The sequence below is a fragment of the Procambarus clarkii genome, chromosome 24 (assembly GCF_040958095.1).
Source record: "Procambarus clarkii isolate CNS0578487 chromosome 24, FALCON_Pclarkii_2.0, whole genome shotgun sequence".
NCBI lineage: Eukaryota > Metazoa > Arthropoda > Malacostraca > Decapoda > Cambaridae > Procambarus > Procambarus clarkii.
In genome coordinates, this window is record NC_091173.1 from 21041728 (window position 1) to 21068054 (window position 26327).

The following is a 26327-nucleotide window of genomic DNA, read 5'->3' on the forward strand; positions in this document are numbered from 1 at the left end:
AGCGCCTGGCGTGGCATTAGTGAGTCTTAATAATTCAGGTGTTTGCACTTCTAGAATTCTAGAAAGTGCTGAACAAAAGTAAAGCTTACTAACACCAAAGCTAAGCTGTCCTAGGCCTAAATAGCATAAAAACTAAACCTATTTCGTGTACAAGAAACAGTCCGTATTTCGTACCATCCGGTACCCTCAAGTACCGTCGTGTTGGGACGACACCTCGCCCGCCACAGGTCATAAACAACACGATTCGACGGAAGCTCATTTTCTGTTTCTTAAAGCCATGTATACTCTAAAGTTACAAAGGGCAGGGGCAGCCTTGTTCTGCCCCTGCCCTGCGCAAGGCAGGGATGTATTCTAAGATCCGTCGGGTAGCGGTCATGTACTCACCTAGTTGTATGTGTTCGACGTGACTTGTAAACCACTGTACACTGCCACAACATCACTAATGTACACCCCAGCGCCGGTACACCTCAGTGTACCCGGACAAGGGCGGGCCAGGCGCTGGTTTGTGGTAATAATTAAACAGAGATTGGGCGCTGCTGGAGGCTCCCTGAGCCCGCCTTGCCCTGAAGGGTGAGAGGTGGGGGTTGAGCACCTGGCGGGCGTGGGAACACCTGCAGGCCGGGGAGGGGGTGAAGGGAGGGAGTTAGGAGGGGGCATGGGGTGAGAGAAGAGGTTCAGGTGAGGGCATACAGGTGTTATTGTGAGGTAGGGAGGCCAAGAGGTGCAGGGCCACTATGTCTAATAACTGTTCAGGGGGTTTGGATGTGCGGGCGGGGGGGAGAGGGGGAGAGGGGGGAGGGGGGAGATAAATAGATAGATAAAGATACAAACATACAGCGGTCACCAACAGGAGAGTTAAGGAACCTGCAGACCTCCTGGGCCATACGAGGCAGCTCCTATTTACATCCACGCAAACCTATTTTACATGTAAGTCTAACCTACGCTTGAAACACTCCGGTGATGCCACGTCTATTAAGTTACCCGGGAGTTTGGTCTATAAACCAACAACACTTTCCAAACCAGTTGCTACTCGAGTTATAAAACTCGACATTTATCCCTATCTTCTTCTTCTGCGACTCTTCATCTTTACTGCTGTTTCTCCCTTTTCTCCCTTCTTGAGGTTATCTTGAGATGATTTTGGGGCTTAGCGTCTCTGCGGCCCGGTCCTCGACCAGGCCTCCTTTCTGTTACACCCCCCCCCCTCCCAGGAAGCAACCCGTAGCAGCTGACTAACTCCCAGGTACCTATTTACTTCTAGGTAACAGGGGCATCAGGGTGAAAGAAACATTTTGCCCATTTGTCTCCGCCTCCACCGGGAATCGAACCCGGAACCTCAGGACTACGAATCCGAAGCGCTGTCCACCCAGCTGTCAGGCGCTACTCATAAATATTCTACCTTCCTGTTCCCTCACACCCGTTAACTTCCGCTCCCTGTCACACCTCCGTCAAGCCTCCTGTCAAGACAAATCGACGTAAATAATCCAGTTGTAGCGGAAGACCTTGACAAGGTGAACCCCGGCTCCTTGCGCGCTGACGAGGGCCTTAATAATGACTAATGATTCCACCAGAGAAGACGTAACTGCCCATAAAAACATCCCACTTGGGATTACTCACCAACGAGAATCAAACTAGAGGAGATAGGGCTCTCAGGCCTAACATGTGTTTTAATAAAATTAAAAGCTCCGCAGTATTGACGCCTCTGTGGTCTGATGAGCATCTGTGTCTAGATTAGGTGGGTTGTGTAGGTGCGCATGCTTCTGGCTCGGCCAGACCACTTCGCTTTGACGCCTGTCAGATCAGGAAAGTGAAAACGGCCAGATCCCCCAAAAGAATGAAAACACCCAATTGGTCAACTATCCCATTTCCTGAAAACCAGTTTCCCAACCCACACTCGCCTGCCTCGGGGCTGTTGAGCACGTAATCCTCCCATCACGAAAAGGGCGGGAAGAGCAGTGAGGGGGTGGGGGGGGGGGGGGGTGAAACAGGCCATCAGCTGTGAGTCCTGTCACCAGCTATTTATTTACGATGGTTCCCAGCCAGCCCAGCTGGCGGCCGCCGCCGGGCTGGCTCAAAGCCGCCCCAAGAGCCTAATGGCGGATGAACGAATAGTAAGATCAATGTCTGTTGAATAGGCGTGAGTGGATTACAGCGGCCGGGGACACGCCAATCCCAGCTGACGACGGCTGCCAACGGCTTGACGGGGATAGAAAGAGGGAGTAAAATGAGAAAGAGAAGGGGAGAAGGAGAAATAGGGAAGTGAGGGAGTGTAATAGAGAAGAATTCCCAGAACAGATAAAGAAAAATAGAGAATAGCCTTGATAATTTGGCGAACCCGATACCTGATATTATCTTCATTGGTGACTTTAACTTGCCTAGTCTAAGATGGAGAATAGCAAACAATAATAATATACCAGAAAATCTATCGGGTATAACCAACCACAGATTAGAGAACTACTTAGATTCTGTGACAAATTTTCACTCAACCAGCAGATATCAGAGCCAACGAGAAATGAAAATATTCTAGATCTGGGGCCAGATTCACGAAAGCACTTACGAACCTGTACATCTTTTCTCAATCTTTGGCGGCTTTGTTTACAATTATTTAACAATTATTGAGTTCCGAAGTTATATATATATATATATATATATATATATATATATATATATATATATATATATATATATATATATATATATATATATATATATATATATATAATATATATATATATATGTACATGTATGTATGAGTATGTGTACATGTATATATAACATTAATAATTGTGTAACTAGCGTCAAACGATTGTCATTTGCTTAGCTAAAGGAACTAGAGGGTTCAGTTCCTGAACCGATTATGTGCCTCTGTAACCCTTTCAGCCCGTCCTCCAAACAAAGACCCAAAAGTGATTCCATCCACCCGCCAAACCCTCAGCTGTTTATGAATAAAAATCGGTTTACACACGACTCACAACTGATGACGTTCGAACACTTCCGGAACAAGTGCTTCACTGACAAATTTTGTTTGAATCACAACGCTCTAAATGCTTCACCCACGTACTGCAAATATAAATAATCGCCAACAGAACCTAAACACCTAACCTAACCTATGCCTATATATACAGAATATGCTAATATATTATAATATTATTTTATGCTTGAGAAAATTCCCGTTTTGAATGAACAGCATGTTAAAATTTATGAATGGGTCTGTGGGGTCGACCGCTGGATGTAATGGACTTGAGCCGAGGACGGGTTGAACCCTTTACACCACCGCCCACGGGATGGATATGGGGTGCACAATAAAGAAATGAAATGAATGGAAATAACTGGCTAATAACCAACAACTGTTCCTAAGGGAGATGAGAACTGTTGACCACCCAGCTGCTAGGCCAGAAGAACAACACAGCTGCACAGAGGAGCTCCAAGCAGCACAGAGGAGCCCCAAGTAACACAGAGGAGCTCCAAGTAACACAGAGGAGCCCCAAGTAACACAGAGGAGCTCCAAGCAGCACAGAGGAGCCCCAAGTAACACAGAGGAGCGCCAAGTAACACAGAGGAGCCCCAAGTAACACAGAGGAGCGCCAAGTAACACAGAGGAGCCCCAAGTAACACAGCCTAGCCCGCGGCCCCCTAGCCCATGCGCTAGGCTGCTCCAAGAAGGTCAGAAGCCGGAACAATGGCCTCAAGCTGGAGGAACTTCATCTTGAAGGGGACACGGGGAAGTGCTTACTGGTTTAGAAACAAGATTGTGGATAAATGGAACAGATAGTAACAAGTTTAAAAAAATGGATTGGATAGGTTATTTGAATGAGAAAGGGTTATTTTGGAGGGGACCAGCCTAGTATGGACCAACGGGCCTGGTACTGTGCTCCCTAATTCTCACGTTCTTAGTGTTCAAGATATTCGCTGCAAAGCCCATCTTGTGCTAGCAAAAGCAACTATGGAAGGAAAACAAAGTTTGTAAATACTTTGATGGGTAAAGATAATTAGTTTTGTTCAATATCTCATTAGTAAGAACATGCCAACAAAAGCGAGTTAGGGTTTTGACTTTATTTATCAAGTTGAAAAATACTAGAGAGTATTTGTATTTCAATTGGCTTTAGAAGCAGAGCAACACTATAGAGCTGTTGCTGCTGCACACTATAGAGCTGCTGTTGCTGCTGCACACTATAGAGCTGCTGTTGCTGCTGCACACTATAGAGCTGCTGTTGCTGCTGCACACTATAGAGCTGCTGCTGCACACTATAGAGCTGCTGCTGCACACTATAGAGCTGCTGCTGCACACTATAGAGCTGCTGCTGCACACTATAGAGCTGCTGCTGCACACTATAGAGCTGCTGCTGCACACTATAGAGCTGCTGCTGCACACTATAGAGCTGCTGCTGCACACTATAGAGCTGCTGCTGCACACTATAGAGCTGCTGCTGCACACTATAGAGCTGCTGCTGCACACTATAGAGCTGTTGGTACATCAGCCTTCGCGAGGGGCTGCGAAGGCCAAAGAGTTAGGCTGACTTTAATTGTTGGCTCAGCATATTAAACTGTCATTGGAGGGGGAGAGGGGGGACCAGCCTGTTATCTTACCACTTCCTACCCCCGCCCCCTCAACAGTATACCCCGCCCCCCCCCCCAACAGTATACCCCCGTCTATCTCCCTCCCCCCTTCCCTAATCTCACCATTCGTCCCCTCTTCAACGGTCCAATGACACTTCCCACCCATTACCCCTCCTCCTATCCTACCTCCCACTTTCATTCCCCCCCCCACTCCTGCCAATTACTCTCTTCACTCCACTCCTATTTCTCCCCCTCTCCCCCCCCCCCCCCACCGCCCATCTCCCTACATTCATCTGCCTCTCACCCTCCCTTCTTTTGTGAGAGTCCATCTGCCCGCACCTCTACTGTTACTCTCCTTCTCCCACTTCTACTTCCCCCTTACGTGTCAAGTTTCCCAGAGTCCTTCATCTTCCTCCTCCCCCCTATTCCCTATCCCCTCCTCCCCCTACCCTCTCAACACAGAAGGATTTCACATGTTTAAGAGCTTATTCTCCGTGGATTTTATAGGCTTGGGTGCTTTGATGGGGCTGCTCCTCCAGGGGGTTAGGGGTGGGTGCCTAGCCAGGCTTATCTGTGCGCGGGTACAAGTGGTCGCAGACTGCACCTCTCGCTTCACACACTGCTGTCAGCACTCTAACAAGAGCGGGGCTGTCTGGCTCCAATAACACCTCACGCCTCTTGCTCATTACACATAACACAACTGTAAACACACACACACACCGGTGCCGGTGTGGCTGAGTGGACAGCACGCTTGATACGGAGTTATGTGGATCGGGGTTCGATTCTCGGGGCCGGCAGAAACAAATGGACAGTTTCTTTCACCCTGATGTCCCTGTTACCTAGCAGTAAATAGGTAGCTGGGAGTTAAGACAGCTGTTACGGGCTGCTTCCTGGGGGGGCGGGGGTGGGTGTAAAAAAATAGTTAGTAGCAGTTCGACAGTTGAGAGGCGGGCCGAAAGAGCAGAGCTCAACCCCCGCAGGCACAACTAGGTGAATACATACACACACACACACAGTTTCAAATTTAGATATGACAGAGCCCAGTAGGCTCAGGAACCTGTACACCAGTAGATTGACGGTTGAGAGGCGGGACCAAAGAGGTCCCCCCTACAACACAACTAGGTGAGAACACCCACAGAACGAGAACGAGGTTATCATTGCTGGAATCAAGAGACGCAAATGAATCACAGTCAACAAGAACTTGTTCAGCGTTAGAGCTATCGATAAATGAAACAGGTTTCATGTTCAACTTGTTGAAGCTAATTAAATTCAAATTTTGTAAATGTAATTATGATGCAAGAGGGTTAAGAAACGAGTCTAATCTAAGAACGTTGGGAAGGCGAGGGCCCAGGAGCCTGGCTCGACACTGCGAGCACATTTAGGCGAGTACACACGCCGTGGAGGTGAGTGCCAAGGGGAAACAATGGCTTAAGGTGGTGGTAACTGGCACATGACAAGCCTGGCTTACACCACTGGTATATTAACACGCACGGCTGTCAGCCATTGTTATACCTCCTCCACCTACACCACCGGAAACTCCACCCGGAACCACTACACGATACCCCTGCACGGTACCACTACACGGTACCACAACACGGTACCCCTACACGATACCACAACATGGTACTACTACACGATACCACAACACGGTACCACTACACGATACCACAACACGGTACCACTACACGATACCACAACACGGTACCACTACACGATACCACAACACGGAACCACTACACGATACCCCTGCACGGTACAACTACACGGTACCACTACACGATACCACAATACGGTACCCCTACACGATACCACAACACGGTACCACTACACGATACCACAACATGGTACTACTACACGATACCACAACACGGTACCACTACACGATACCACAACACGGTACCACTACACGATACCACAACACGGTACCACTACACGATACCACAACACGGTACCACTACACGATACCACAATACGGTACCACTACACGATACCACAATACGGTACCACTACACGATACCACAATACGGTACCACTACACGATACCACAACACGGTACCCCTACACGATACCACAACATGGTACCACTACACGATACCACAATACGGTACCACTACACGATACCACAACACGGTACCCCTACACGATACCACAACACGGTACCACTACACGATACCACAACACGGTACCACTACACGATACCACAACATGGTACCACTACACGATACCACAATACGGTACCACTACACGGTACCACTACACGATACCACAACATGGTACCACTACACGATACCACAATACGGTACCACTACACGATACAACATGGTACCACTACACGGTACCACTACACGATACCACAACATGGTACCACTACACGATATCGTACCAACAGTGTGTCGGGCCGTGTTGGCGCGCTCTGGCTACCACGCGCTCCCGCACGCTTAAGACAGGTGAACAACCCGCTGGTTCTCTTCATTACTCACCACGTACATGTCACTGTTATTGTTGTTAAAGATTCGCTACCTGGAACAAAAAGTTCCAAGTAGCACGGGCTATGGTGAGCCCGTAGTACATGTCACTGTTACGAGAGACTAAGTGGTAACCTAACCTGAAACGTTAGGAACCCCATTTTTTTTTAATTTTGCCCCGAGGGGCGATTTTATTGGGCAGTGTCTTGAGTGGACACACCGTCAATATTTTTTTTTTTTAGTAAAGAGGAAGGGGAGGCATAGGTGAAGGGAAGTATAGAAGTGGGAAATACAGTGAGAGGTATGAAAGCAGGCGGGCTGTCCCCCTTGCTGACACGATGTGTGGGTGTTGGCAGCTAAGCTAAGCTGGCTCCCTCTTGTCAGGGAGCTGTGAGTGTGAGAGAGGTTCTTCACATGTGTTTCACCATATGTGGATGTCCATAGATGAATACTGTGTAGCATTCATATATACACACTCCGATGCTTCCACACAGAGAGAAAAAGATCTAGGAGTTGATATCACGCCAAACCTGTCTCCTGAAGCCCACATAAAAAGAATAACGTCTGCGGCATATGCGAGGCTGGCTAACATCAGAACAGCGTTCAGGAACCTGTGTAAGGAATCATTCAGAATCTTGTATACCACATATGTAAGACCAATCCTGGAGTATGCGGCCCCAGCATGGAGCCCGCACCTTGTCAAGCATAAGACGAAGCTGGAAAAAGTTCAGAGGTATGCCACTAGGCTAGTCCCAGAACTAAGAGGCATGAGTTACGAGGAAAAGTTGAGGGAACTGAACCCTCACGTCGCTGGAAGACAGAAGAGCTCGGGGAGACATGATCACCACATACAAAATTATCAGGGGAACTGACAGGGTAGACAATAATGGATTATTTAAAACGGGTGGTACGCGAACAAGGGGACACAGGTGGAAGCTGAGTACTCAAATGAGCCATAGAGGCATTAGAAAGAACTTTTTCAGTGTCAGAGTAGTTAACAAATGGAATGCACTAGGCAGTGATGTGGTGGAGGCTGACTCCATACGCAGTTTCAAATGTAGATATGATAGAGTCCAATAGGCTCAGGAATCTGTACATCAGTTGATTGACGGTTAAGAGGCGGGACCAAAGAGCCGAAGCTCAACCCCCGCAAGCACAACTAGGTGAGTACACACACAATAATAAAAAAAATAAACTTTCGTGGAGGCCAAAACCGTCAATAGTTTCAAAGCGTTATACGACAAAGAGTACTGGGAAGACGGGACACCACGAGCGTAGCTCTCATCCTGTAACTACACTTAGGTAATTACACACACACCTGTTCCACAACACGTGTTAAACAAGTCCCAAACAACAACAGAAGCTCCTTAAACAGACAAACACATCCTCCGAGGAGCGTCAAGGACTCCTTGAGCATTAGCTGTCAAAAAAAAAGAAAAAAGAAAAAAGAGTGCGGGGCTGGAGTTGAGTCTGCCATTAGCAACTCCTGACGGACCTTGCAACTTTCCAGCCGTTAAACCCGAATATCTTAAGGACTGATTGATTAGGCTGTAGTGGCCAGGCTGAGGTGGGTAGGTCAACAACCAACCAACCCACACACCAACCTCTATAATACATCGTTTTTTAACACAAGGTTATAATTACACATCGAAAAATATAATGTACGAAACGACCTTTACGTGCTCCTAAGACGTCTCCCAGGCGTGCGCAAGTGAATATATATTGCGCAATTGCAATATATATATATATATATATATATATATATATATATATATATATATATATATATATATATATATATATATATATATATATATATATATATATATATATATATATATATTCCCTGCTTAAGACACAACTCTCTTAAACACGAGAGTTAAGTATACAACTTTAGAACACTTTCCTACCAGGAGACTCGAACCCTAGCCAGCACAGAAGCCTTCCAGCAACTGGCATAACAGGTACGCCTTAACCCTCTCCACCACCGCTCAGACCCTTAAAAGAGATGGTAATTTCGGAGTATTTAAATACCACAAAGATCAACACCTCCCAAGAGCACCAGAGCAAGTGAGGGGTCATTTAGACGTTAATTTCATCAAGTCCCTGTTAATATGGGAAGACACAGTGTCTCTGCTTAAGGCACTTAAGGCCTGTTTAAGAGAGTTGTGCCTTAAGCAGAGACACTGTGTCTTCCCATATTAATAGGGATTTGATGAAATTAACGTCTAAATGACCCCTCACTTGCTCTGGTGCTCTTGGGAGGTGTTGATCTTTGGGGTATTTAAATACTCCGAAATTACCATCTCTTTTAAGGGTCTGAGCAGGTGGTGGAGAGGGTTAAGGCGTACCTGTTATGCCAGTTGCTGGAAGGCTTCTGTGCTGGCTAGGGTTCGAGTCTCCTGGTGGGAAAGTGTTCTAAAGTTATATATATATATATATATATATATATATATATATATATATATATATATATATATATATATATATATATATATATTAGGCAAATAATATTCCTCCAACTTTTGGGTTAACTTTGTATTCTCAGCGTGACTCCTTGAAAGTCAAAACCAAGAGGTGATAGAGCACAGTAAGCCCCAATATGGCCACAGAGACTATCATAAAGGATGACACACTATTAGTCTGCTGTCATTTGGGCAAAAAGAGCTTTTAAAACCTGGGTCTGCCCATACAGCACCACTCCTGTGCCAGGTAAGTCCACTACGGGCTCACCATAGCCCGTGCTACTTGCATCTTTTTGTTCCCAGTAGCTTAACGCCTCGAGACACATCTGGGTACCATAGCCTCTACTTCCCCAGCACGCCGGCGACTAAAAAGGCCGAGCCCAAGAGCTGAAACTATCTTGCAGTTACAAATAGGCGAGTACACCCACCCATGGAGGTCCACCACCCTCTACTCCGCCCCCAACACACGTCTATATAAGATCCTCTTAGCCCAGCTCCCAATTACATCTAATTACCACCCTTAATTACTGTCTTGCCTGAGTGATGTACAAGCCAGTCTTCCAAAGCCCCTAACCTTCCATTCCAGCATTCCAGAAACCTCTTCCGTTCCTTACAAACCCCCCCCCCCCCACCACCATCTTCCCATACCCCCTTCCTTACACCCACAACCACACACTACAAGACGAGTAGCTGCGGTGTAGCCTGAAGTGTTTTTTTGGGGGGGGGAGTAAAGAGGAAGGAGAGGCATAGGTGAAGGGAAGTATAGAAGTGGGAAATACAGTGAGAGGTATGAAAGCAGGCGGCGGGCTGTCCGCCTTGCTGACACGATGTGTGGGTGTTGGCAGCTAAGCTAAGCTGGCTCCCTCTTGTCAGGGAGCTGTGAGTGTGTGAGAGGTTCTTCACATGTGTTTCACCATATGTGGATGTCCATAGATGAATACTGTGTAGCATTCATATATACACACTCCGATGCTTCCACACATGTTGTTCTGTTTAAGGCTCTTTATTTTATTATTATTATTTATCGAGTTGTTCATACATACACATATATGGACTGTTAACATATATGTGTTGTGTTTTAATGTGTTGTTTCCTTAGTGTACCGGTAGTCAACACCCCCCCCCCCCACACACTCGGCCTACACCCCCCTCCCCCCCTCCTCCTACACTGGTGAGAGAAGGCCTACCTGGAGGCGAGATAATTATAGTCTCACCTTGCCTCCATAGACCATTAACTCTTACGACCTTTTGTTCTGATCAATAAGTTAATAACCTGACCCACGACTAATGGTGTGGTATAGCGGGGGAGGGGGGGCGGGGAAGAGTGGGGAGGGGAGCGGGGAAGGGAGAAGAGTGGGGAGGGGAGCGGGGAAGGGGGAAGAGTGGGGAGGGGAGCGGGGAAGGGGGAAGAGCGGGGAGGGGAGCGGGGAAGGGGGAAGAGTGGGGAGGGGAGCGGGGAAGGGGGAAGAGTGGGGAGGGGAGCGGGGAAGGGGGAAGAGTGGGGAGGGAAAGAGCAAGTAGCAAAGGGAGGGAGTGAGGGAAGGAAAATGCCCGCAGAGAAACTAGAAGCTATTATTATTATGTGTTACAATTTTGGGGTCGATTTCACCTTGCGAGTGTGTGGTGAGCGCCTAGTGCCTTGTTACTACCCGGGACACCGCGTGCCTTCACTACACGCTTATCCACTAACTACCAGACACACCCCAGAATTGACAGGGATACACACACCCAGAGGTTTACTCTGGGTGTACACTCACCGAGTTTACTTTGGCTCTGGACTATATCCAGAGTTCGGTATACTTGCTGGATGGTCAGTAAGCACTTGCGGCGGTCTTGACGACCCTCCGGAGATTAACAGGCCATTAAGCCCATCAACGAGCCAACTCGGCATTTGCACTACGAAACTGTTAAGTTATAAATCATGTCTCGAGTCCCAGTTTTGAACAGGCTGACAAACCTAGTCAGACTAATTTCGTATATTAAAGTTTCAAATATGGCAAATGACCAATACAGTCAGGGGCCAGGAGCTAGAGTCTATATAGTTAATGAACCAAATAAGAAAAGCAGCACACACACACACATTAGAATTACCATGTTGGCCAAAAAATTATATAACGAAAAGTTGTAATATCGTACACCAGCAATCAAGCTCTAATTGTCCGTGCCCGTACCTGTAATTATGGCAGAGTGGTTGATGCCGTGAGACCTCTCCACCTCCAGGGCCTCCACCTCCAGCTCGTCCGCACTGTCCACCAGACCTTCGTCTTCGTCTCTCGACCCGTAGCGCTGCTTCAGGTATCTCAACACGGGGTCGTCGTCTGTCCAAGACGCCGTCAAATCAGAAGATCCGAACACAGCCACCAACTCTCGCTCGTCGCATATGGGGTTTTTATCGTTGCGAATTTTGTGTTGATATGAGAGTTGGCGACGATGGTTTTTGTCGTGGCGGTCGTCGAGTTGACCACCATTCCTGCTCCTGTCGTCGTGTTGGTCACATCTCCCGCTCCTGTCGTCACAGTTATTACCGTGGCATTCACCGTCTTCGTCGTTGACATTGCTGTTGGTACTACAGTTGATGTAATTGTCGTTCTTGCAGTAGTTTTGCCACTCGGACCTTCGGGGTCCGGGAGGCAAGTCCCACTTGACTTGCTTCTTCACCTCCATCACCTGCTCCTCTGCTACGTGTATGTAAAGCCACAAGTATACCTAGATAATTTACGGGCTCCCCATAGCCCGTGCTACCTCTTGGGTGGCTTAATCTTCATCAATCAATCATCTGGATTAAGAGACGTCACGGCCCCGCTCCTGTTCCAGGTAAGTCCAATACGGGCTCACAATAGACCGTGCTGCATGGCAACGTTTTGTTCAGAGTAGTTGAATCTAAAACAACAACCTAGATAATTATATATATAATATATATATATATATATATATATATATATATATATATATATATATATATATATATAATATATATATAACCAGACCGAACAGAGCTCTCAACACACGTTCAGTGACAATACTAATTAGGTTTGTGTTTTATAAAACGTCCAACATTTAATCTACACTTTAACGTACAAATCAACACACTAATTCGATGGCAACATTCACAAAGTCATCACCATGATCAAAAATTAATTTACAAATAATCACTTTGACTCCATGAATCTATTATCCACTACCTATATCGCCTGGCATTATGCCCAGATATCCATCACTTTTTTTTTTTTGTGTAGATATATCTCCTGGACCAGTCACTGAGCACATGCCATCAAACCACTGTAGCCATGAACAAATCTTACGGCTTCTCACTCCACCAATCTCTACATATATACAAGAGTTGTTACATTCTTGTACAGCCACTAGTACGCGTAGCGTTTCGGGCAAGTCCTTAATCCTATGGTCCCTGGAATACGATCCCCTGCCGCGAAGAATCGTTTTTTCATCCAAGTACACATTTTACTGTTGCGTTAAACAGAGGCTACAGTTAAGGAATTGCGCCCAGTAAATCCTCCCCGGCCAGGATACGAAACCATGACATAGCGCTCGCGGAACGCCAGGCGAGTGTCTTACCACTACACCACGGAGACTGCTAGTATTCACAACAGTACGTCTGAGTGCCGTAGCGACTTTGTGTCCGTAACTTTCATGCACTTTATCACTACACCGTAACTAGGGCACGCTTAGTGTGACACAAGCCACGGTGAAAGGCCAGTAATTATGAAAAAAGAAGGCACCAATTAACGCCGCCTGGAGAAAAAGACCATACACAAGAAGCTTGTAGTCCACCCTTGAACCATCTCCGTTTTTTATGGTCAAGTTTCTGGGATAACAAAAGTAAGTCTTAATTTCCTCCTTGTTAATGTTATCTCGTGCTCCTTGGTCTTATTATCTCTCCGTCTTGACTCAAATGTGTTCTCGCTTCATCTTGGTTGATTTCCTCTTGGGTTCTTTATTATTTTTTTCTTGACTATTTGTGCTGGTTTATTTTGCGTGGCAATTTGATCATTTATTTGTTAGTTGAATTATTTGTTTTCGTTGTTTATTATGATAAGACTCTCTTCCTTGTTCTTGTTACACGTATTCTTAGGCGCCATCAGTCGATGTACCTGTCCGAGGGCTCGACATCGTCCCAGCACATGCCCGAGGGCTCGACATCGTCCCAGCACATGCCCGAGGGCTCGACATCGTCCCAGCACATGCCTCGGTACAATCAATCATCAATCACTGGTCGTGGACCAATTAACACCATCAAGCTCCACTAACCAACTGGTCTCGGGCCACTACACGTGCCAGTGCCACCACCAGAGCGCCCCCTGTGATCCCTACAGTGCCTGGCACATGAATGAGACGACGACGCCGGCTTAGCAGTGCCACGAGTCGACGCCCAGCCATTTTTAAATGCCCCAGTGACGCGTCGGGTGGAAAGGACCCGCCGTGGGAGCCTCGGGCACTGTAACTGGTCTTGTAGTTGTATTATAGAACACCATTCAGGAGGCGGAATGGTTAGTCACGAAATTATTTCTCACCTCCTTCCCCCCGCCCCCCCAGGACGGGTTGAACTGGGACCAGGAATTATATACAACACGCACTTGTTACAACCTATCATGGTGTTGGACCCTAGCTCCCGGGACCCTTGGATGGCCCAGGACCCCTGCTCAGCGCCCCGGGGAGGTGTTTCCTAGCGGCGAGTGCCCCGGGCAACAAGCAGGGGGGCCTGGGGTAAATGTGACGCGTCCGGGAGGTCACACCCTCGCCAACACCACTCAAAATAGATATAAATTAGATGGATTTATGTCCGTAGGTTAGATTAGCATTTTAAAAGCACCATGTGCACCTGTTGATTGACGGTTGAGAGGCGGGACCAAAGAGCCAGAGTTCGACTCCCGCAAACACAACTAGGTGAGTACACATTACAGGGGCCTGGTAGCCTGGTGGATAGCGCGCAGGTCTCGTAATTCTGTGGCGCGGGTTCGATTCCCGCACGAGGCAGAAACAAATGGGCAAAGTTTCTTTCACCCTGAATGCCCCTGTTACCTAGCAGTAAATAGGTACCTGGGAGTTAGTCAGCTGTCACGGGCTGCTTCCTGGTGTGTGTGTGTGTGTGTGTGTGTGTGTGTGTGTGTGTGTGTGTGGTGTTAGAAAAAAAAAGTAGTTGGTAAACAGTTGATTGACAGTTGAGAGGCGGGCCGAAAGAGCAAAGCTCAACCCCCGCAAACACAACTAGGTGAATACACACACAGACACACACACACACACAGACACACACACACACACACACACACACACACACAAGACACACACAAGACACACACAAGACACACACAAGACACACACACACAGACACACAGAGACACACACAGACACACACACAGACACACACACACAGACACACACAGACACACACAGACACACAGACACACACACACACACACACACACACACACACACACACACACACACACACACACACACCGTGTTCTGGGGCGTGACAAGCCTTGTCGTCATCAATCTGGTGTTTCCGGTCAGCTAACTTAAAAGAACAACAGTTAAGACACTTGCAAATAATTACCCCTTGATGGCGTGACTCAACAAAGGGCTGCGATGTAGCAGCTGAACCTTGCACTCAACTTTCATTCACCACTAAACAGACCGCGCACGCAACCGCGTTCAGCGTCACACGCGAGGCCGCGGCGAGTAAACAAACATACTCTTGAGTAATTAGTGTGACGGTAACGAACGCGCTCAACCCCCCCCCCCCCCCCGCCCCCCGCGAGTACAACTGAGTGAGTACTTGTGAGTACTATATGGACATCACCGGCGAGGCCCGGGTCTCCCTCGCGTGTGCTCCAGCGTGGTCAACAGTGGTCTCAAAGAGTCCCAAGATATAGGACCTTCCCGGATGCTTTATTCAACGTCAAATCAACGCTAATTCAACGCTGATTGAATTGAAACCTCATCACAATACTCATATTGTGATGAGGTTTTTGTCCAACAGCCTGGTTGATCAGTCCAGCAACCAGGAGGCCTGGTCGACTAGACCGGGCCGCGGGGACGCTAAGCCCCCGGAAGCACCTCAAGGTAAGGTTGTTCAAGCCAGAACAAAGGGTTCAACACCTCGATGATGGAACACACACTTAGTCTGTCTCTTATCCTTTGCACCAGGAAGGAGGTCTTCACAATACAACAACAACAAAGACTAAGCAGCTCCATAACCCCCCCCCCACGATGAATGAGCGATACATCACATACAAACAGTAAACAAACATGACCAATACAAACAAGACAAAATGTAAACAAACACGACCAATACAAACAAGACAAAATGTAAACAAACACGACCAATACAAACAAAAGCACACGACACAGACACCAGGAGGGTGGGGGTGGGGGGGGGAGAGGGAACAGAGGCAGCAGCAGCAGCAGGAGGTAGGGCATGCCAACAGGTATAGTAATTACCTGTCAGGCCAGGTAGGCTAACTGTACCCGTGTGGATGGTGCGTACCGCTACTGGCCCGTACTGTGTGTACCGCTACTGGTCCGTACCGTGCGTACCGCTACTGGCCCGTACTGTGTGTACCGCTACTGGTCCGTACTGTGTGTACCGCTACTGGCCCGTACTGTGTGTACCGCTACTGGCCCGTACCGTGTGTACCGCTACTGGCCCGTACCGTGTGTACCGCTACTGGCCCGTACTGTGTGTACCGCTACTGGTCCGTACTGTGTGTACCGCTACTGGCCCGTACTGTGTGTACCGCTACTGGCCCGTACTGTGTGTACCGCTACTGGTCCGTACTGTGTGTACCGCTACTGGCCCGTACCGTGTCTCCACAGTATACAAATACACAAAAGGTGTAGAGAGACAGAAATAATTGCATACACGACGAAAAATTGTTTAGGTATACTTATAATGGTGTATTATACACACTTATGACAGTCAATCTAACACACACACATAGGGGCCGCCCTGGTAGGACGAGCAGGGCGGGGCGAGGGGAGTCTTGGAAGGTTATCTTGAGGTTATCTTGAGATAATTTCGGGGCTTAGCGTCCCCTTGGCCCGGTCCTGGACCAGGCCTCCTACTTTTTGTTACCCCTCACCCCCCCAGGAAGCAGGCCGTAACAGCTGTCTAGCTCCCAGGTACCTATCTACTGCTAGGTAACAGGGATATCAGGGTGAAAGAAACGTTTTGCCCATTTGTCTCAGCCTCCACCGGGGATCGAAGCCGGAACTTCAGGACTACGAATCCGAAGCGCTGTTCACCCAGCTGTCAGGCGCCAAGAAGGAAAAATGAGAGGTAGAGAGAATAATTACAATGAGGCGAAGAAAAACAAGTTAGTGAGGGAAGTATGAAGGCAGCGAAGACCAGGAGTGGAGAGAAGGGAGAGAGAGAGAGAGAGGGAGGGAGGGAGGATGACAGGTGTTGAAAGAGGAAACAAGATCACTGACGGAGACCAGTTCATAGAGTGGCCGAATTCCCCCTAACATGCCAGAGCAGTGTTCGTGTGACGCCAACCATTGCTCAGTGTTCTCTAACACAACACTTCAGTCAACCTCGCCATGGGAGAGGACAGCTCAACAGCAGCAGGGAGCCAGATCACTGTGGGCCGCCGGCTGAGCGCCGTCACCCACGTTACAACAAGTGTCAAAGTTGGACAAAGAGTAAATGTTATATCCAGAGAGCGAAGGTGTTAGTAGGTCAGTCTCAGGAGACTATGGAGTTGTGCTCTGGTTGTCGGTCTGGAGTGGTCTCACCAGGGCGCAAAGCCAGGGTAGGTTGATTCGGGGGAGAAGCTGTTACCCAGGCAGCAGGTCCCCTCAAGGTGTTACCCACTTTATATACAAGTGACACACAGGAATGACACGACAAGGTACGTCAGACAAGGTGGGGGGGGGGGAGAGGGGAGGGGGTGAAAGCCCATCTTGCTAAATATTGCTTTTTGATTCCATTAGGCCTACAGGATTCATTATTGTAGAGGCTACTATTTACCATTAATATATTAATGTGTAATATAGTGATCAAGTAATTGTATATCAATCACTTAATTGCTATACCGTTTATACAAGCAGTGGAGGATAGTTCCATAAGGGGTTCAAGAACTTAACCCCAATGTCCCAGAGGCCGAGTCACTTACACATGTGACAGGTTATATCCACCTGAAGTGTGTGATGAATTACAAGGTGAGTGATGTAGTGAGGTCACTGTGTACGGCCATCACACCAGCTGCATGCAGCCTACACCAGCTACACCAACAGTAACAAGCAACAACAGGAGCAGCTACAACAGGAGCAGCAACAACAGTACCAGCAGTAGGTGGGGTGAAGAAGTTGGAGAGGATACAAGAAGGGAAGAAACCCCCCAGAAGAGTCCAGGCTAAAAACATGTTGACGTGAGCGGCCGTGACCCAGGTGGGGAGGCCAGCCCCGGCCGCGCCTCCCTCACACAGCCCCCCTACACGTCCTGGCCAGTAACGGCAGTCTCAGTTACGCCACAGTGTTCCCGGCCTGGGCCCCAGCTTGCAACATACTCCTAGTCGGTGACCCAAGAAGACCCACTGCCAGACACGTCGTCCCTAGCTAGCAAGGGCTCCCACCGGGATAGCCATACAGCCCCTTACCTAGGCTGTAGGTAAGGGGGCTATTAAGATAATGATTCTCAATGACCATTACCCCCCCCCCCCCCTGCGTCAGCCAGCCACACAAAATGTTCCATTCCTGGCTCCATCCTGTTCCTCTTCTCCTCCCTGGGGCCACGTCTCTTGTAGCCCATGACTGGAAGCGACCTTGGGTGTCCCGTTAGATTCCCCACGACCACCACCCTGGACGACAGGGCTGACCCGCCACGACCTTCCCAGACCTGTACCCACGGGTCAAGGCAGGTCGTCCCGGAACAACTTGTTGGCCAGAGTTAACAACCTGGCGGGTTTATATTCCCAAACAAGAGTGTCAAACTGGAGGGAAAGGAAGAGAGTCGCAAGGCCCACAGGGGGACTTCCCTAAGTTGCATGCAACGCTTTGTTATCCTTTGGCAAGAAGAGTAGCCTTGTGGGACACCCGCAGCACCCCCCCCCCCTACCCCCCTTGGGGTCCCAAGGACCCCACCACCACCAGGTGGGGCTCACTAATATTGCAGTGAAAACGCAGACGAGTTCCTCGGGCTCACCATAGCCCGTGCTACATGGACACTTCGTTCTGAGTAGTTAAATCTGAAACAACAACAGCAGACGAGTTCCTCCATACACGCTGTAGCAACAACACGGACCACAGAACAAAGAACAAAAACTATCCACAATAACAACCACCACCAACCGTTTGGAGGGAAGAACTCTACTTAAATACCGTGACGTCACCTGTTGTTTACCTCCTGGCTGGTGTGGGGGAAGGGGAGGGAGGAAGGGGTGTTGAGGGAGGGGGGCTTGGGGAAAGGGAGGAGACGGGGAAGGGTCAAGAGGGAGGGTTAAGAGGAAGGGGACTGGAGACTTGAGCCAGGCCTCGGCCAAGGGGGGGGGGGGGCTGATAACAAAGAATAAAGTGGTGGCAAAGGTGGAAGATTGACGGTAAGAAAAGAAAAGGCTCCTGGACCAGGGCTCCCACGACGACACGCCTGCACACGGAACGACGCGCAACACGGAACGGCGCGCAACACGGAACGACGCGCAACACGGAACGACGCGCACACGGAACGGCGTGCAACACGGAACGACGCGCAACACGGAACGGCGTGCAACACGGAACGACGCGCACACACGGAACGACGCACACACACGGAACGACGCGCACACACGGAACGACGCGCACACACGGAACGACGCGCACACGGAACAAGGCAATCACTACAAACCTCTCCCCTTCCCTGTGTGGCAGGTATGTGGTCAAATATTGGAGAGGTTTAACACGCTCCTCGGTAAAGGCCGACAATTCTCACGCTTCCTTCGCACCTTCCTTGCCAGTCTCTCCACACGTGTTCCAGACATGAGAGCATCCAATTACAATCCGGTTAAGTCAATATTTAAGTGACCCGTGAGATTATCAAGCTATTAAAACGAGCGGCAAATAATGATGCAACTAATCAATTTTATTTAAATGACAGTACTGAAATTTCCACGCTAGGCTGCCAGCCATCACAACCACACTCCTTCAGATATTGCCTAAATTATATAATACATTATATCATATATACCATGGTGGCCATTAGTAGATTTAAAATCTACTAATGGGCCCCCCCATGTGGACCCTCAATCTACTGTGGGGTTCATTAGTAGATTTAAAATCTTCTAATGGCCCCCACAGGTAACAGTCCAGAAAGTGTACGTAACTTTTGACATACGAAACACGCGTAGAATGTTGAAAAAAAAAAATTCTCGCAAAAAGAAAACTCATAAATCTAGGTTGTGATGGTTGTCGGCGGAATATGATTTGTATCTATGGAATGTATTGGTACAGACTTTGTACAAGTGGTGCAGTATAGCACACAGCATAGGCAGCTTAGCATGTCACAATCTCATGGGATTATTAAGATGATTCCAAAAACAGGTGATTTGCATATTCTAACGAATTGGAGGCCTCTATTTTTTTTTTTTTTTTTGTTCAACGAGGATTACAGAATAATATCGAAACTGTTGACGAATAGACTTAGGATTGCAATGGATAACATTATATCCAAGTAACAGTTCTGTGGTGTGCCTGGAAGATCCATAAACAATTGTAATAATGTAATTAGAGATGTTGTGTATTATGTGTCTAAGAACAATGTTCCTTCCTCCATGATAAACCTCGACTGGTCGAAAGCTTTTGGAAGTGTTGATGTTCAGTTTGTATTAGTAATATTGGATAGAGTAGGAGTGCCACAAGAATTTATTGATTGGATCCGTATGCTTTATAAACAGTGTCGGAGCAGCGTGTGTATCAATGGTGTCTTGAGTAAATCATTTTCAATTGAACAATCGGTACGTCAGGGATGTTCCCTTTCAATGATTTTGTACGTTATATTGCAAGAGCCAAGACTGTAAGTCTGTCAAGTATTCAACAGTTTGTGTGTGTCCGTAAGTCAGGTGATGGAACCATTTCCGATGTGCAAGTGTAGAAGAATGTAAGCAAGTTTCCGGCGTGTGTAACTCTTACTTGGAAGCCACATTTCTGGAATCATTATATATGGATCCAAGGCGACGAGTACTCAATCTCCCACAAAATACCTCCGCGTGGCACACACACACACTACTGTTGCTGCTACTGCTCCTGCTGCTACTGCTCCCTCACCACCACCCCCCTCGCCTGCTGACCTCTACACCATCACCACCGCCTCGACCATAACACAATCCCCACCACCCCCACCACTTGTATACCACATATGTAAGACCAGTTATGGAGTAAGACGAAGCTGGAGAAAGTTCAGAGGCATGCCATTAGACTAGTCCCAGAACTAAGAGGCATGAGTTACGAGGAAAGGCTGCGAGAAATGCACCTTACGACACTGGAAGACAGAAGATTAAATGGTGACATGATCACTACCTACAAAATTCTCAGAGGAATAAACAAGGTAGATAAGGATAAACAATTTAACACTGGTGGTACGCGAACAAGGGGACACAGGTGGAGACTGAGTACCCAAATGAGCCACAGAGACATTAGAAGGAACTTTTTCAGTGTCAGAGTAGTTAACAAATGGAGTGCATTAGGCAGTGATGTGGTGGAGGCTGACTCCATACACAGTTTCAAGTGTAGATATGATAGAGCCCAGTAGGCTCACGAATCTGTACATCAGTTGATTGACAGTTGAGAGGCGGGACCAAAGAGCCAGAGCTCAACCCCCGCAAGCACAAGTAAGTGATTACCACCATCACCACTACCATCATCATTACATCACCATCATCACTACACCTAACAGCTGGGTAGACAGCGCTTCGGATTCGTAGTCCTGAGGTTCCGGGTTCGATCCCCGGTGGAGGCGGAGACAAATGGGCAAAAATGTTTCTTTCACCCTGATGCCCCTGTTACCTAGCAGTAAATAGGTACCTGGGAGTTAGACAGCTGCAACGGGCTGCTTCCTGGGGGTTGTGTAACAAAAAGGAGGCCTGGTCGAAGACCGGGCCGCGGGGACGCTTAGCCCTGAAGTCATCTCAAGATAACCTAACGATAACACCACCACCATCGCCACTACACCACTACTACACCTTCACACCACCACCAACTATGCACTGTAATTCCCAAGATCAAAAAGTACCTAACACCAATCCTCAACCCAGACTAAGACTGTCTACTCACCTCCTCTCAGCTTAATCCAGCCCATGGCTCTCTCAAGCGTCGCTCCACACACCCTCCAGCGGCCCCACAACACAGCAGGAGTCCCACAGGTCACCAGGACGCCCCAGCACCACCACAGACTTAAGTCCACAGTTTAATGGTTTTAGACAGCCAGGCGGGCCGACCCTTCCCCCTGGCCTGCTTCCTCACACCGCCGCCAGGAGGCTGCCGGCCTACCCTCCCCCCCATCCCTCCACCACCAGCGATGACACTGAAACATCAAATTCTTCACGAGTAATGTTTTATTGAGCAATTATCAAGGAAGGGTAAACTCGTAGGAATACTGCTAGGTCCAGGGTTGGTGTAGGTGAGGAGACTGAGCAGTGGTTAACGAGAATCAAACTTGGGGGTTCGATAACACGAGCTGTCAACCGAGGCTGACAGTCGAGGTGGACTTAGGTCACCAGGAGATACAGACGAGCCAGGGATACACACACACACACACACACACACACACACACACACACACACACACACACACACACACACACACACACACACACACACACACACACACACACAAGTGTACCTCGCTTCTCGCTATTACATTCACTCCAGGTACTGGTAGAGCGACGGTCTCGCTTCATGCAGGTCGGCGTTCAATCCCCGACCGTCCAAGTGCTATATGGTCTTAATGGCTTGGAACTTTCTCGTGATAGTTCCGTCCTTCACTTCAGACATTCTACCACTTAGGGGCTACTCATGCCAGTAGCCACCTCTGGGGGTGGCTTTATCTTCATCAATCATATCCGCTTCTCGGTGTATGTGAACTGAGAGTTTATTTTAGTTCTGGACTCATGTTCAAGACAAGAGTACACTTGCTGGTTGGTCATTGTGGTTTAATAATCCTACAGAGCTCAATAGCGTTCAAGCTCAACACGATACTACAAACGAGGACGGGTTGACCACCAGGGAGCCAAGAGCTTACCTCTACTGGGACCCAAGAGCTGCACCTTTCACCTCGCTGCCTCACCTCCACTGGGACCCAAGAGCCGCACCTTTCACCTCGCTGCCTCACCTCCACTGGGACCCAAGAGCCGCACCTTTCACCTCGCTGCCTCACCTCCACTGGGACCCAAGAGCTGCACCTTTCACCTCGCTGCCTCACCTCCACTGGGACCCAAGAGCCGCACCTTTCACCTCGCTGCCTCACCTCCACTGGGACCCAAGAGCCGCACCTTTCACCTCGCTGCCTCACCTCCACTGGGACCCAAGAGCTGCACCTTTCACCTCGCTGCCTCACCTCCACTGGGACCCAAGAGCCGCACCTTTCACCTCGCTGCCTCACCTCCACTGGGACCCAAGAGCTGCACCTTTCACCTCGCTGCCTCACCTCCACTGGGACCCAAGAGCCGCACCTTTCACCTCGCTGCCTCACCTCCACTGGGACCCAAGAGCTGCACCTTTCACCTCGCTGCCTCACCTCCACTGGGACCTAAGAGCTGCACCTTTCACCTCGCTGCCTCACCTCCACTGGGACCCAAGAGCTGCACCTTTCACCTCGCTGCCTCATCTCCACTGGGACCCAAGAGCTGCACCTTTCACCTCGCTGCCTCACCTCCACTGGGACCCAAGAGCCGCACCTTTCACCTCGCTGCCTCACCTCCACTGGGACCCAAGAGCTGCACCTTTCACCTCGCTGCCTCACCTCCACTGGGACCCAAGAGCTGCACCTTTCACCTCGCTGCCTCACCTCCACTGGGACCCAAGAGCTGCACCTTTCACCTCGCTGCCTCATCTCCACTGGGACCCAAGAGCTGCACCTTTCACCTCGCTGCCTCACCTCCACTGGGACCCAAGAGCCGCACCTTTCACCTAAGAGTTAAGCAAGGGTTGTGGGGCCGCCTCCTGGGAAAGGTCAGTAGCTTGACCTTGGGGGACCTCAATATAAGCCTAAATTGTGTACATGCGGGCTGACAGTCTTCCTGATCCCGCTAGAATGTATTATATGGACACTACACACTCATCTCATCGATCAAGAAATACCAGTTATCTTCATGGTCCATAAATTATATATATATATAACACAAATGACTATGACCAAAGATTATGTTGTATATAAAATCCGCATATTTTCTTCGCAACCCAAAATAAATAGTTAAAGCAGTCGCCCATCAATAACAAAATACTCCCATTTTCTACTACACCGCGTGCTCTAGAGAAAACGCTAGTTAGACCATTTACGAGGGCAAACACTGATAATATTTTGGAATTATTGCTCTTACCGACAACGCATCAGCAGACTGTCAATATATTTACCCTCTGCCCATCTTACAAGTTATAAAAAAAACTATCAGGCTAGACTAAACTATTAAAGTCCAGCGTTGTACATGAATATGTAGGCCTATATACGATAGCCTACAATTACGTACATAATGAAGTGTAACTAAAACTGAATACATACCCAGATAGGTGTACCTCATCTCTCAAGTGTCTTGAAAAAACTACAAGCAGATATTAATAAAGTTTTCGACTGGGCATCAGACAATAACATGATGTTTAACAGTGATAAATTCCAGGTACTCAGGTACGGTAAAAATGAGAACCTTAAACATAATAGAGGGTACAAAACACAATCAAATGTGCCCATAGTAGGAAATCAGCATGTAAAGGATTTGGGAATAATGATGTCCGACGACCTAACGTTTAGGGAGCATAACCAAGCAAATATTGCGACAGCCAGAAAAATGATAGGATGGATTACGAGAACTTTCAAATCCAGGGATCCCGTCACAATGGTTGTATTATACAAATCACTTGTAATGGGAGACAGGGCCACACCTTGAGTGTATCCCGGTCAGTCAGTCCGGACCGACACCTGCCGTATGGGATTTATGCTGTAAATAAAGACTTATTTTCTTCGCTTTTTGGACATATGCCGGTCGCTGTGCGTGAGTCCAGGGGGGGGGGGGAGGATAGACCTAACTAATGACAGTGTGTGACATGGGAAATGTATACTTGTTTGTTGATGAAGACGAACAATAGGGCAAAGATAACACAAATGAGCCTACTGTTGTACGTTTGATATCTTCTTATCTCTCTCTCTCTTTGATCTTAGATAAAGTACACGTCAAAATGCAATGTGGTGTTACGAGGACGGGTTGAGTAGGCTGTCATCCGACCGTCAATCACCGTATACTCGTGTATCTTACACATGTATTACGAGCGCATTACTCAATAAAAGGTGCGAGTTATGTATTTTAATACATAATTAAATGTATTTTAATACATAACACTTTCAATCAAGCTGTTGTGTCTGGTGAAGAGATTACACCTACTACAGGGAAATAGAGCCTATGGCTCCAAAGAGTTTGTTCATGCACTACACTCAAAATAATTTTTATATAAAGATACAATCATTGATCTTTCTACATTACTGACACGGTCCTGAGCCCACTTTCCCATGCCTTCAGGGGCGCCTGTCACCCCCATTCCATTCCATTCTCTGTGCTATATAGTCGCTATGGCTTGGCGCTTTCCCCCCCTGATCATTCCCTCCCTTTTCTTCTCTCTCTGTTGCATATATTTCTAAATATACCTCATACGTCGTCGGTATACCCGCCTGTGTAAAATATATTCCACGAGGTGTAGGAACTATTCCACGAGGTATAGGAGGTGTTCAAAGAGGTATTCCTTGTTTCTCGATTTCTTTTTGTTACACTTGAGAGTATATACTATAGTCCCGCCCCGGACTATGTTGTGGAGTGAAGTGTACTTGGTGAGTAAGGTGTTGTGGTGACCTTATTAATGGCCCTCCAGGTTCACCCGGATGTTCTTATCTGGTCCATAGTAACAACGTCTGGGGCATTGTCTTGTGCTCTTCACACACACACACACACACACACACACACACACACACACACACACACACACACACACACACACACACACACATACACACACACACACACACACACACATACAGACAGACACACACACACACACACACACACACACACACACACACACACACACACACACACACACATACACACACACACATACAACTAGGGGTCTGGTAGCTGAGTGGACAGCGCGCATGAGGGATTCTCCCTCACATGTGCGATTCTCTTCTGCCATGTGAGGGATTCCAATCATGCTATTGATTGGTCTTCCTCCAAAATAATCTTTCCTGCCTCTACTCTACACAGACGCCATCTTGTTGAATCGGCTCTAATACACAATGTACCCAACCTGAGTCCTGGCTTTGTTGCTGTGGACTCTTCCCTTTCACAGTATATACTCTAATACTCTAATCTTTCTAACAAACGTGACCTAACATAAGCTTACCCTTCCATTTATCTTTCTTTCTCTTTCCTTTTCTTTCTCTCTTTTCTGTTCATTGTTTTCTTTACGCTCCCTTACTATCCTCTTCTTATTCTTATTACTATCTACTTCTCATTCGGTGGTTATAATAGGAGCTGCCTCGTATGGGCCAATAGGCCCTCTGCAGTTCTTACTACTATCCCCTCTACTACACTTTGCTCCTCACCTTTCTCTAGCCTATTTATTGCCTGTCTCGACTTCCTCTCTCTCAATCACAA

The 26327-nt window shown here is 48.0% G+C and overlaps 1 protein-coding gene across 4 annotated transcripts in view; it reads right to left on the reverse strand.

Annotated features, from left to right (window-relative positions):
• The window catches only part of LOC123761629 (uncharacterized), a 180637-nt gene that overhangs the window by 73806 nt on the left and 80504 nt on the right, over positions 1-26327 (reverse strand). The window contains exon 1 of one of the 4 annotated variants that reach the window (XM_045747681.2): positions 21745-21911. The exons of 2 other annotated variants lie outside the window; for them this stretch is intronic. In XM_045747681.2, the coding sequence (XP_045603637.1) occupies positions 21745-21769 (25 nt within the window). In that variant the 5' untranslated portion in view covers positions 21770-21911. Of the gene's footprint in view, positions 1-11654; positions 12318-21744; positions 21912-26327 lie in introns of those variants that run through there. One more of the 4 variants, XM_045747678.2, reaches the window with a different exon arrangement.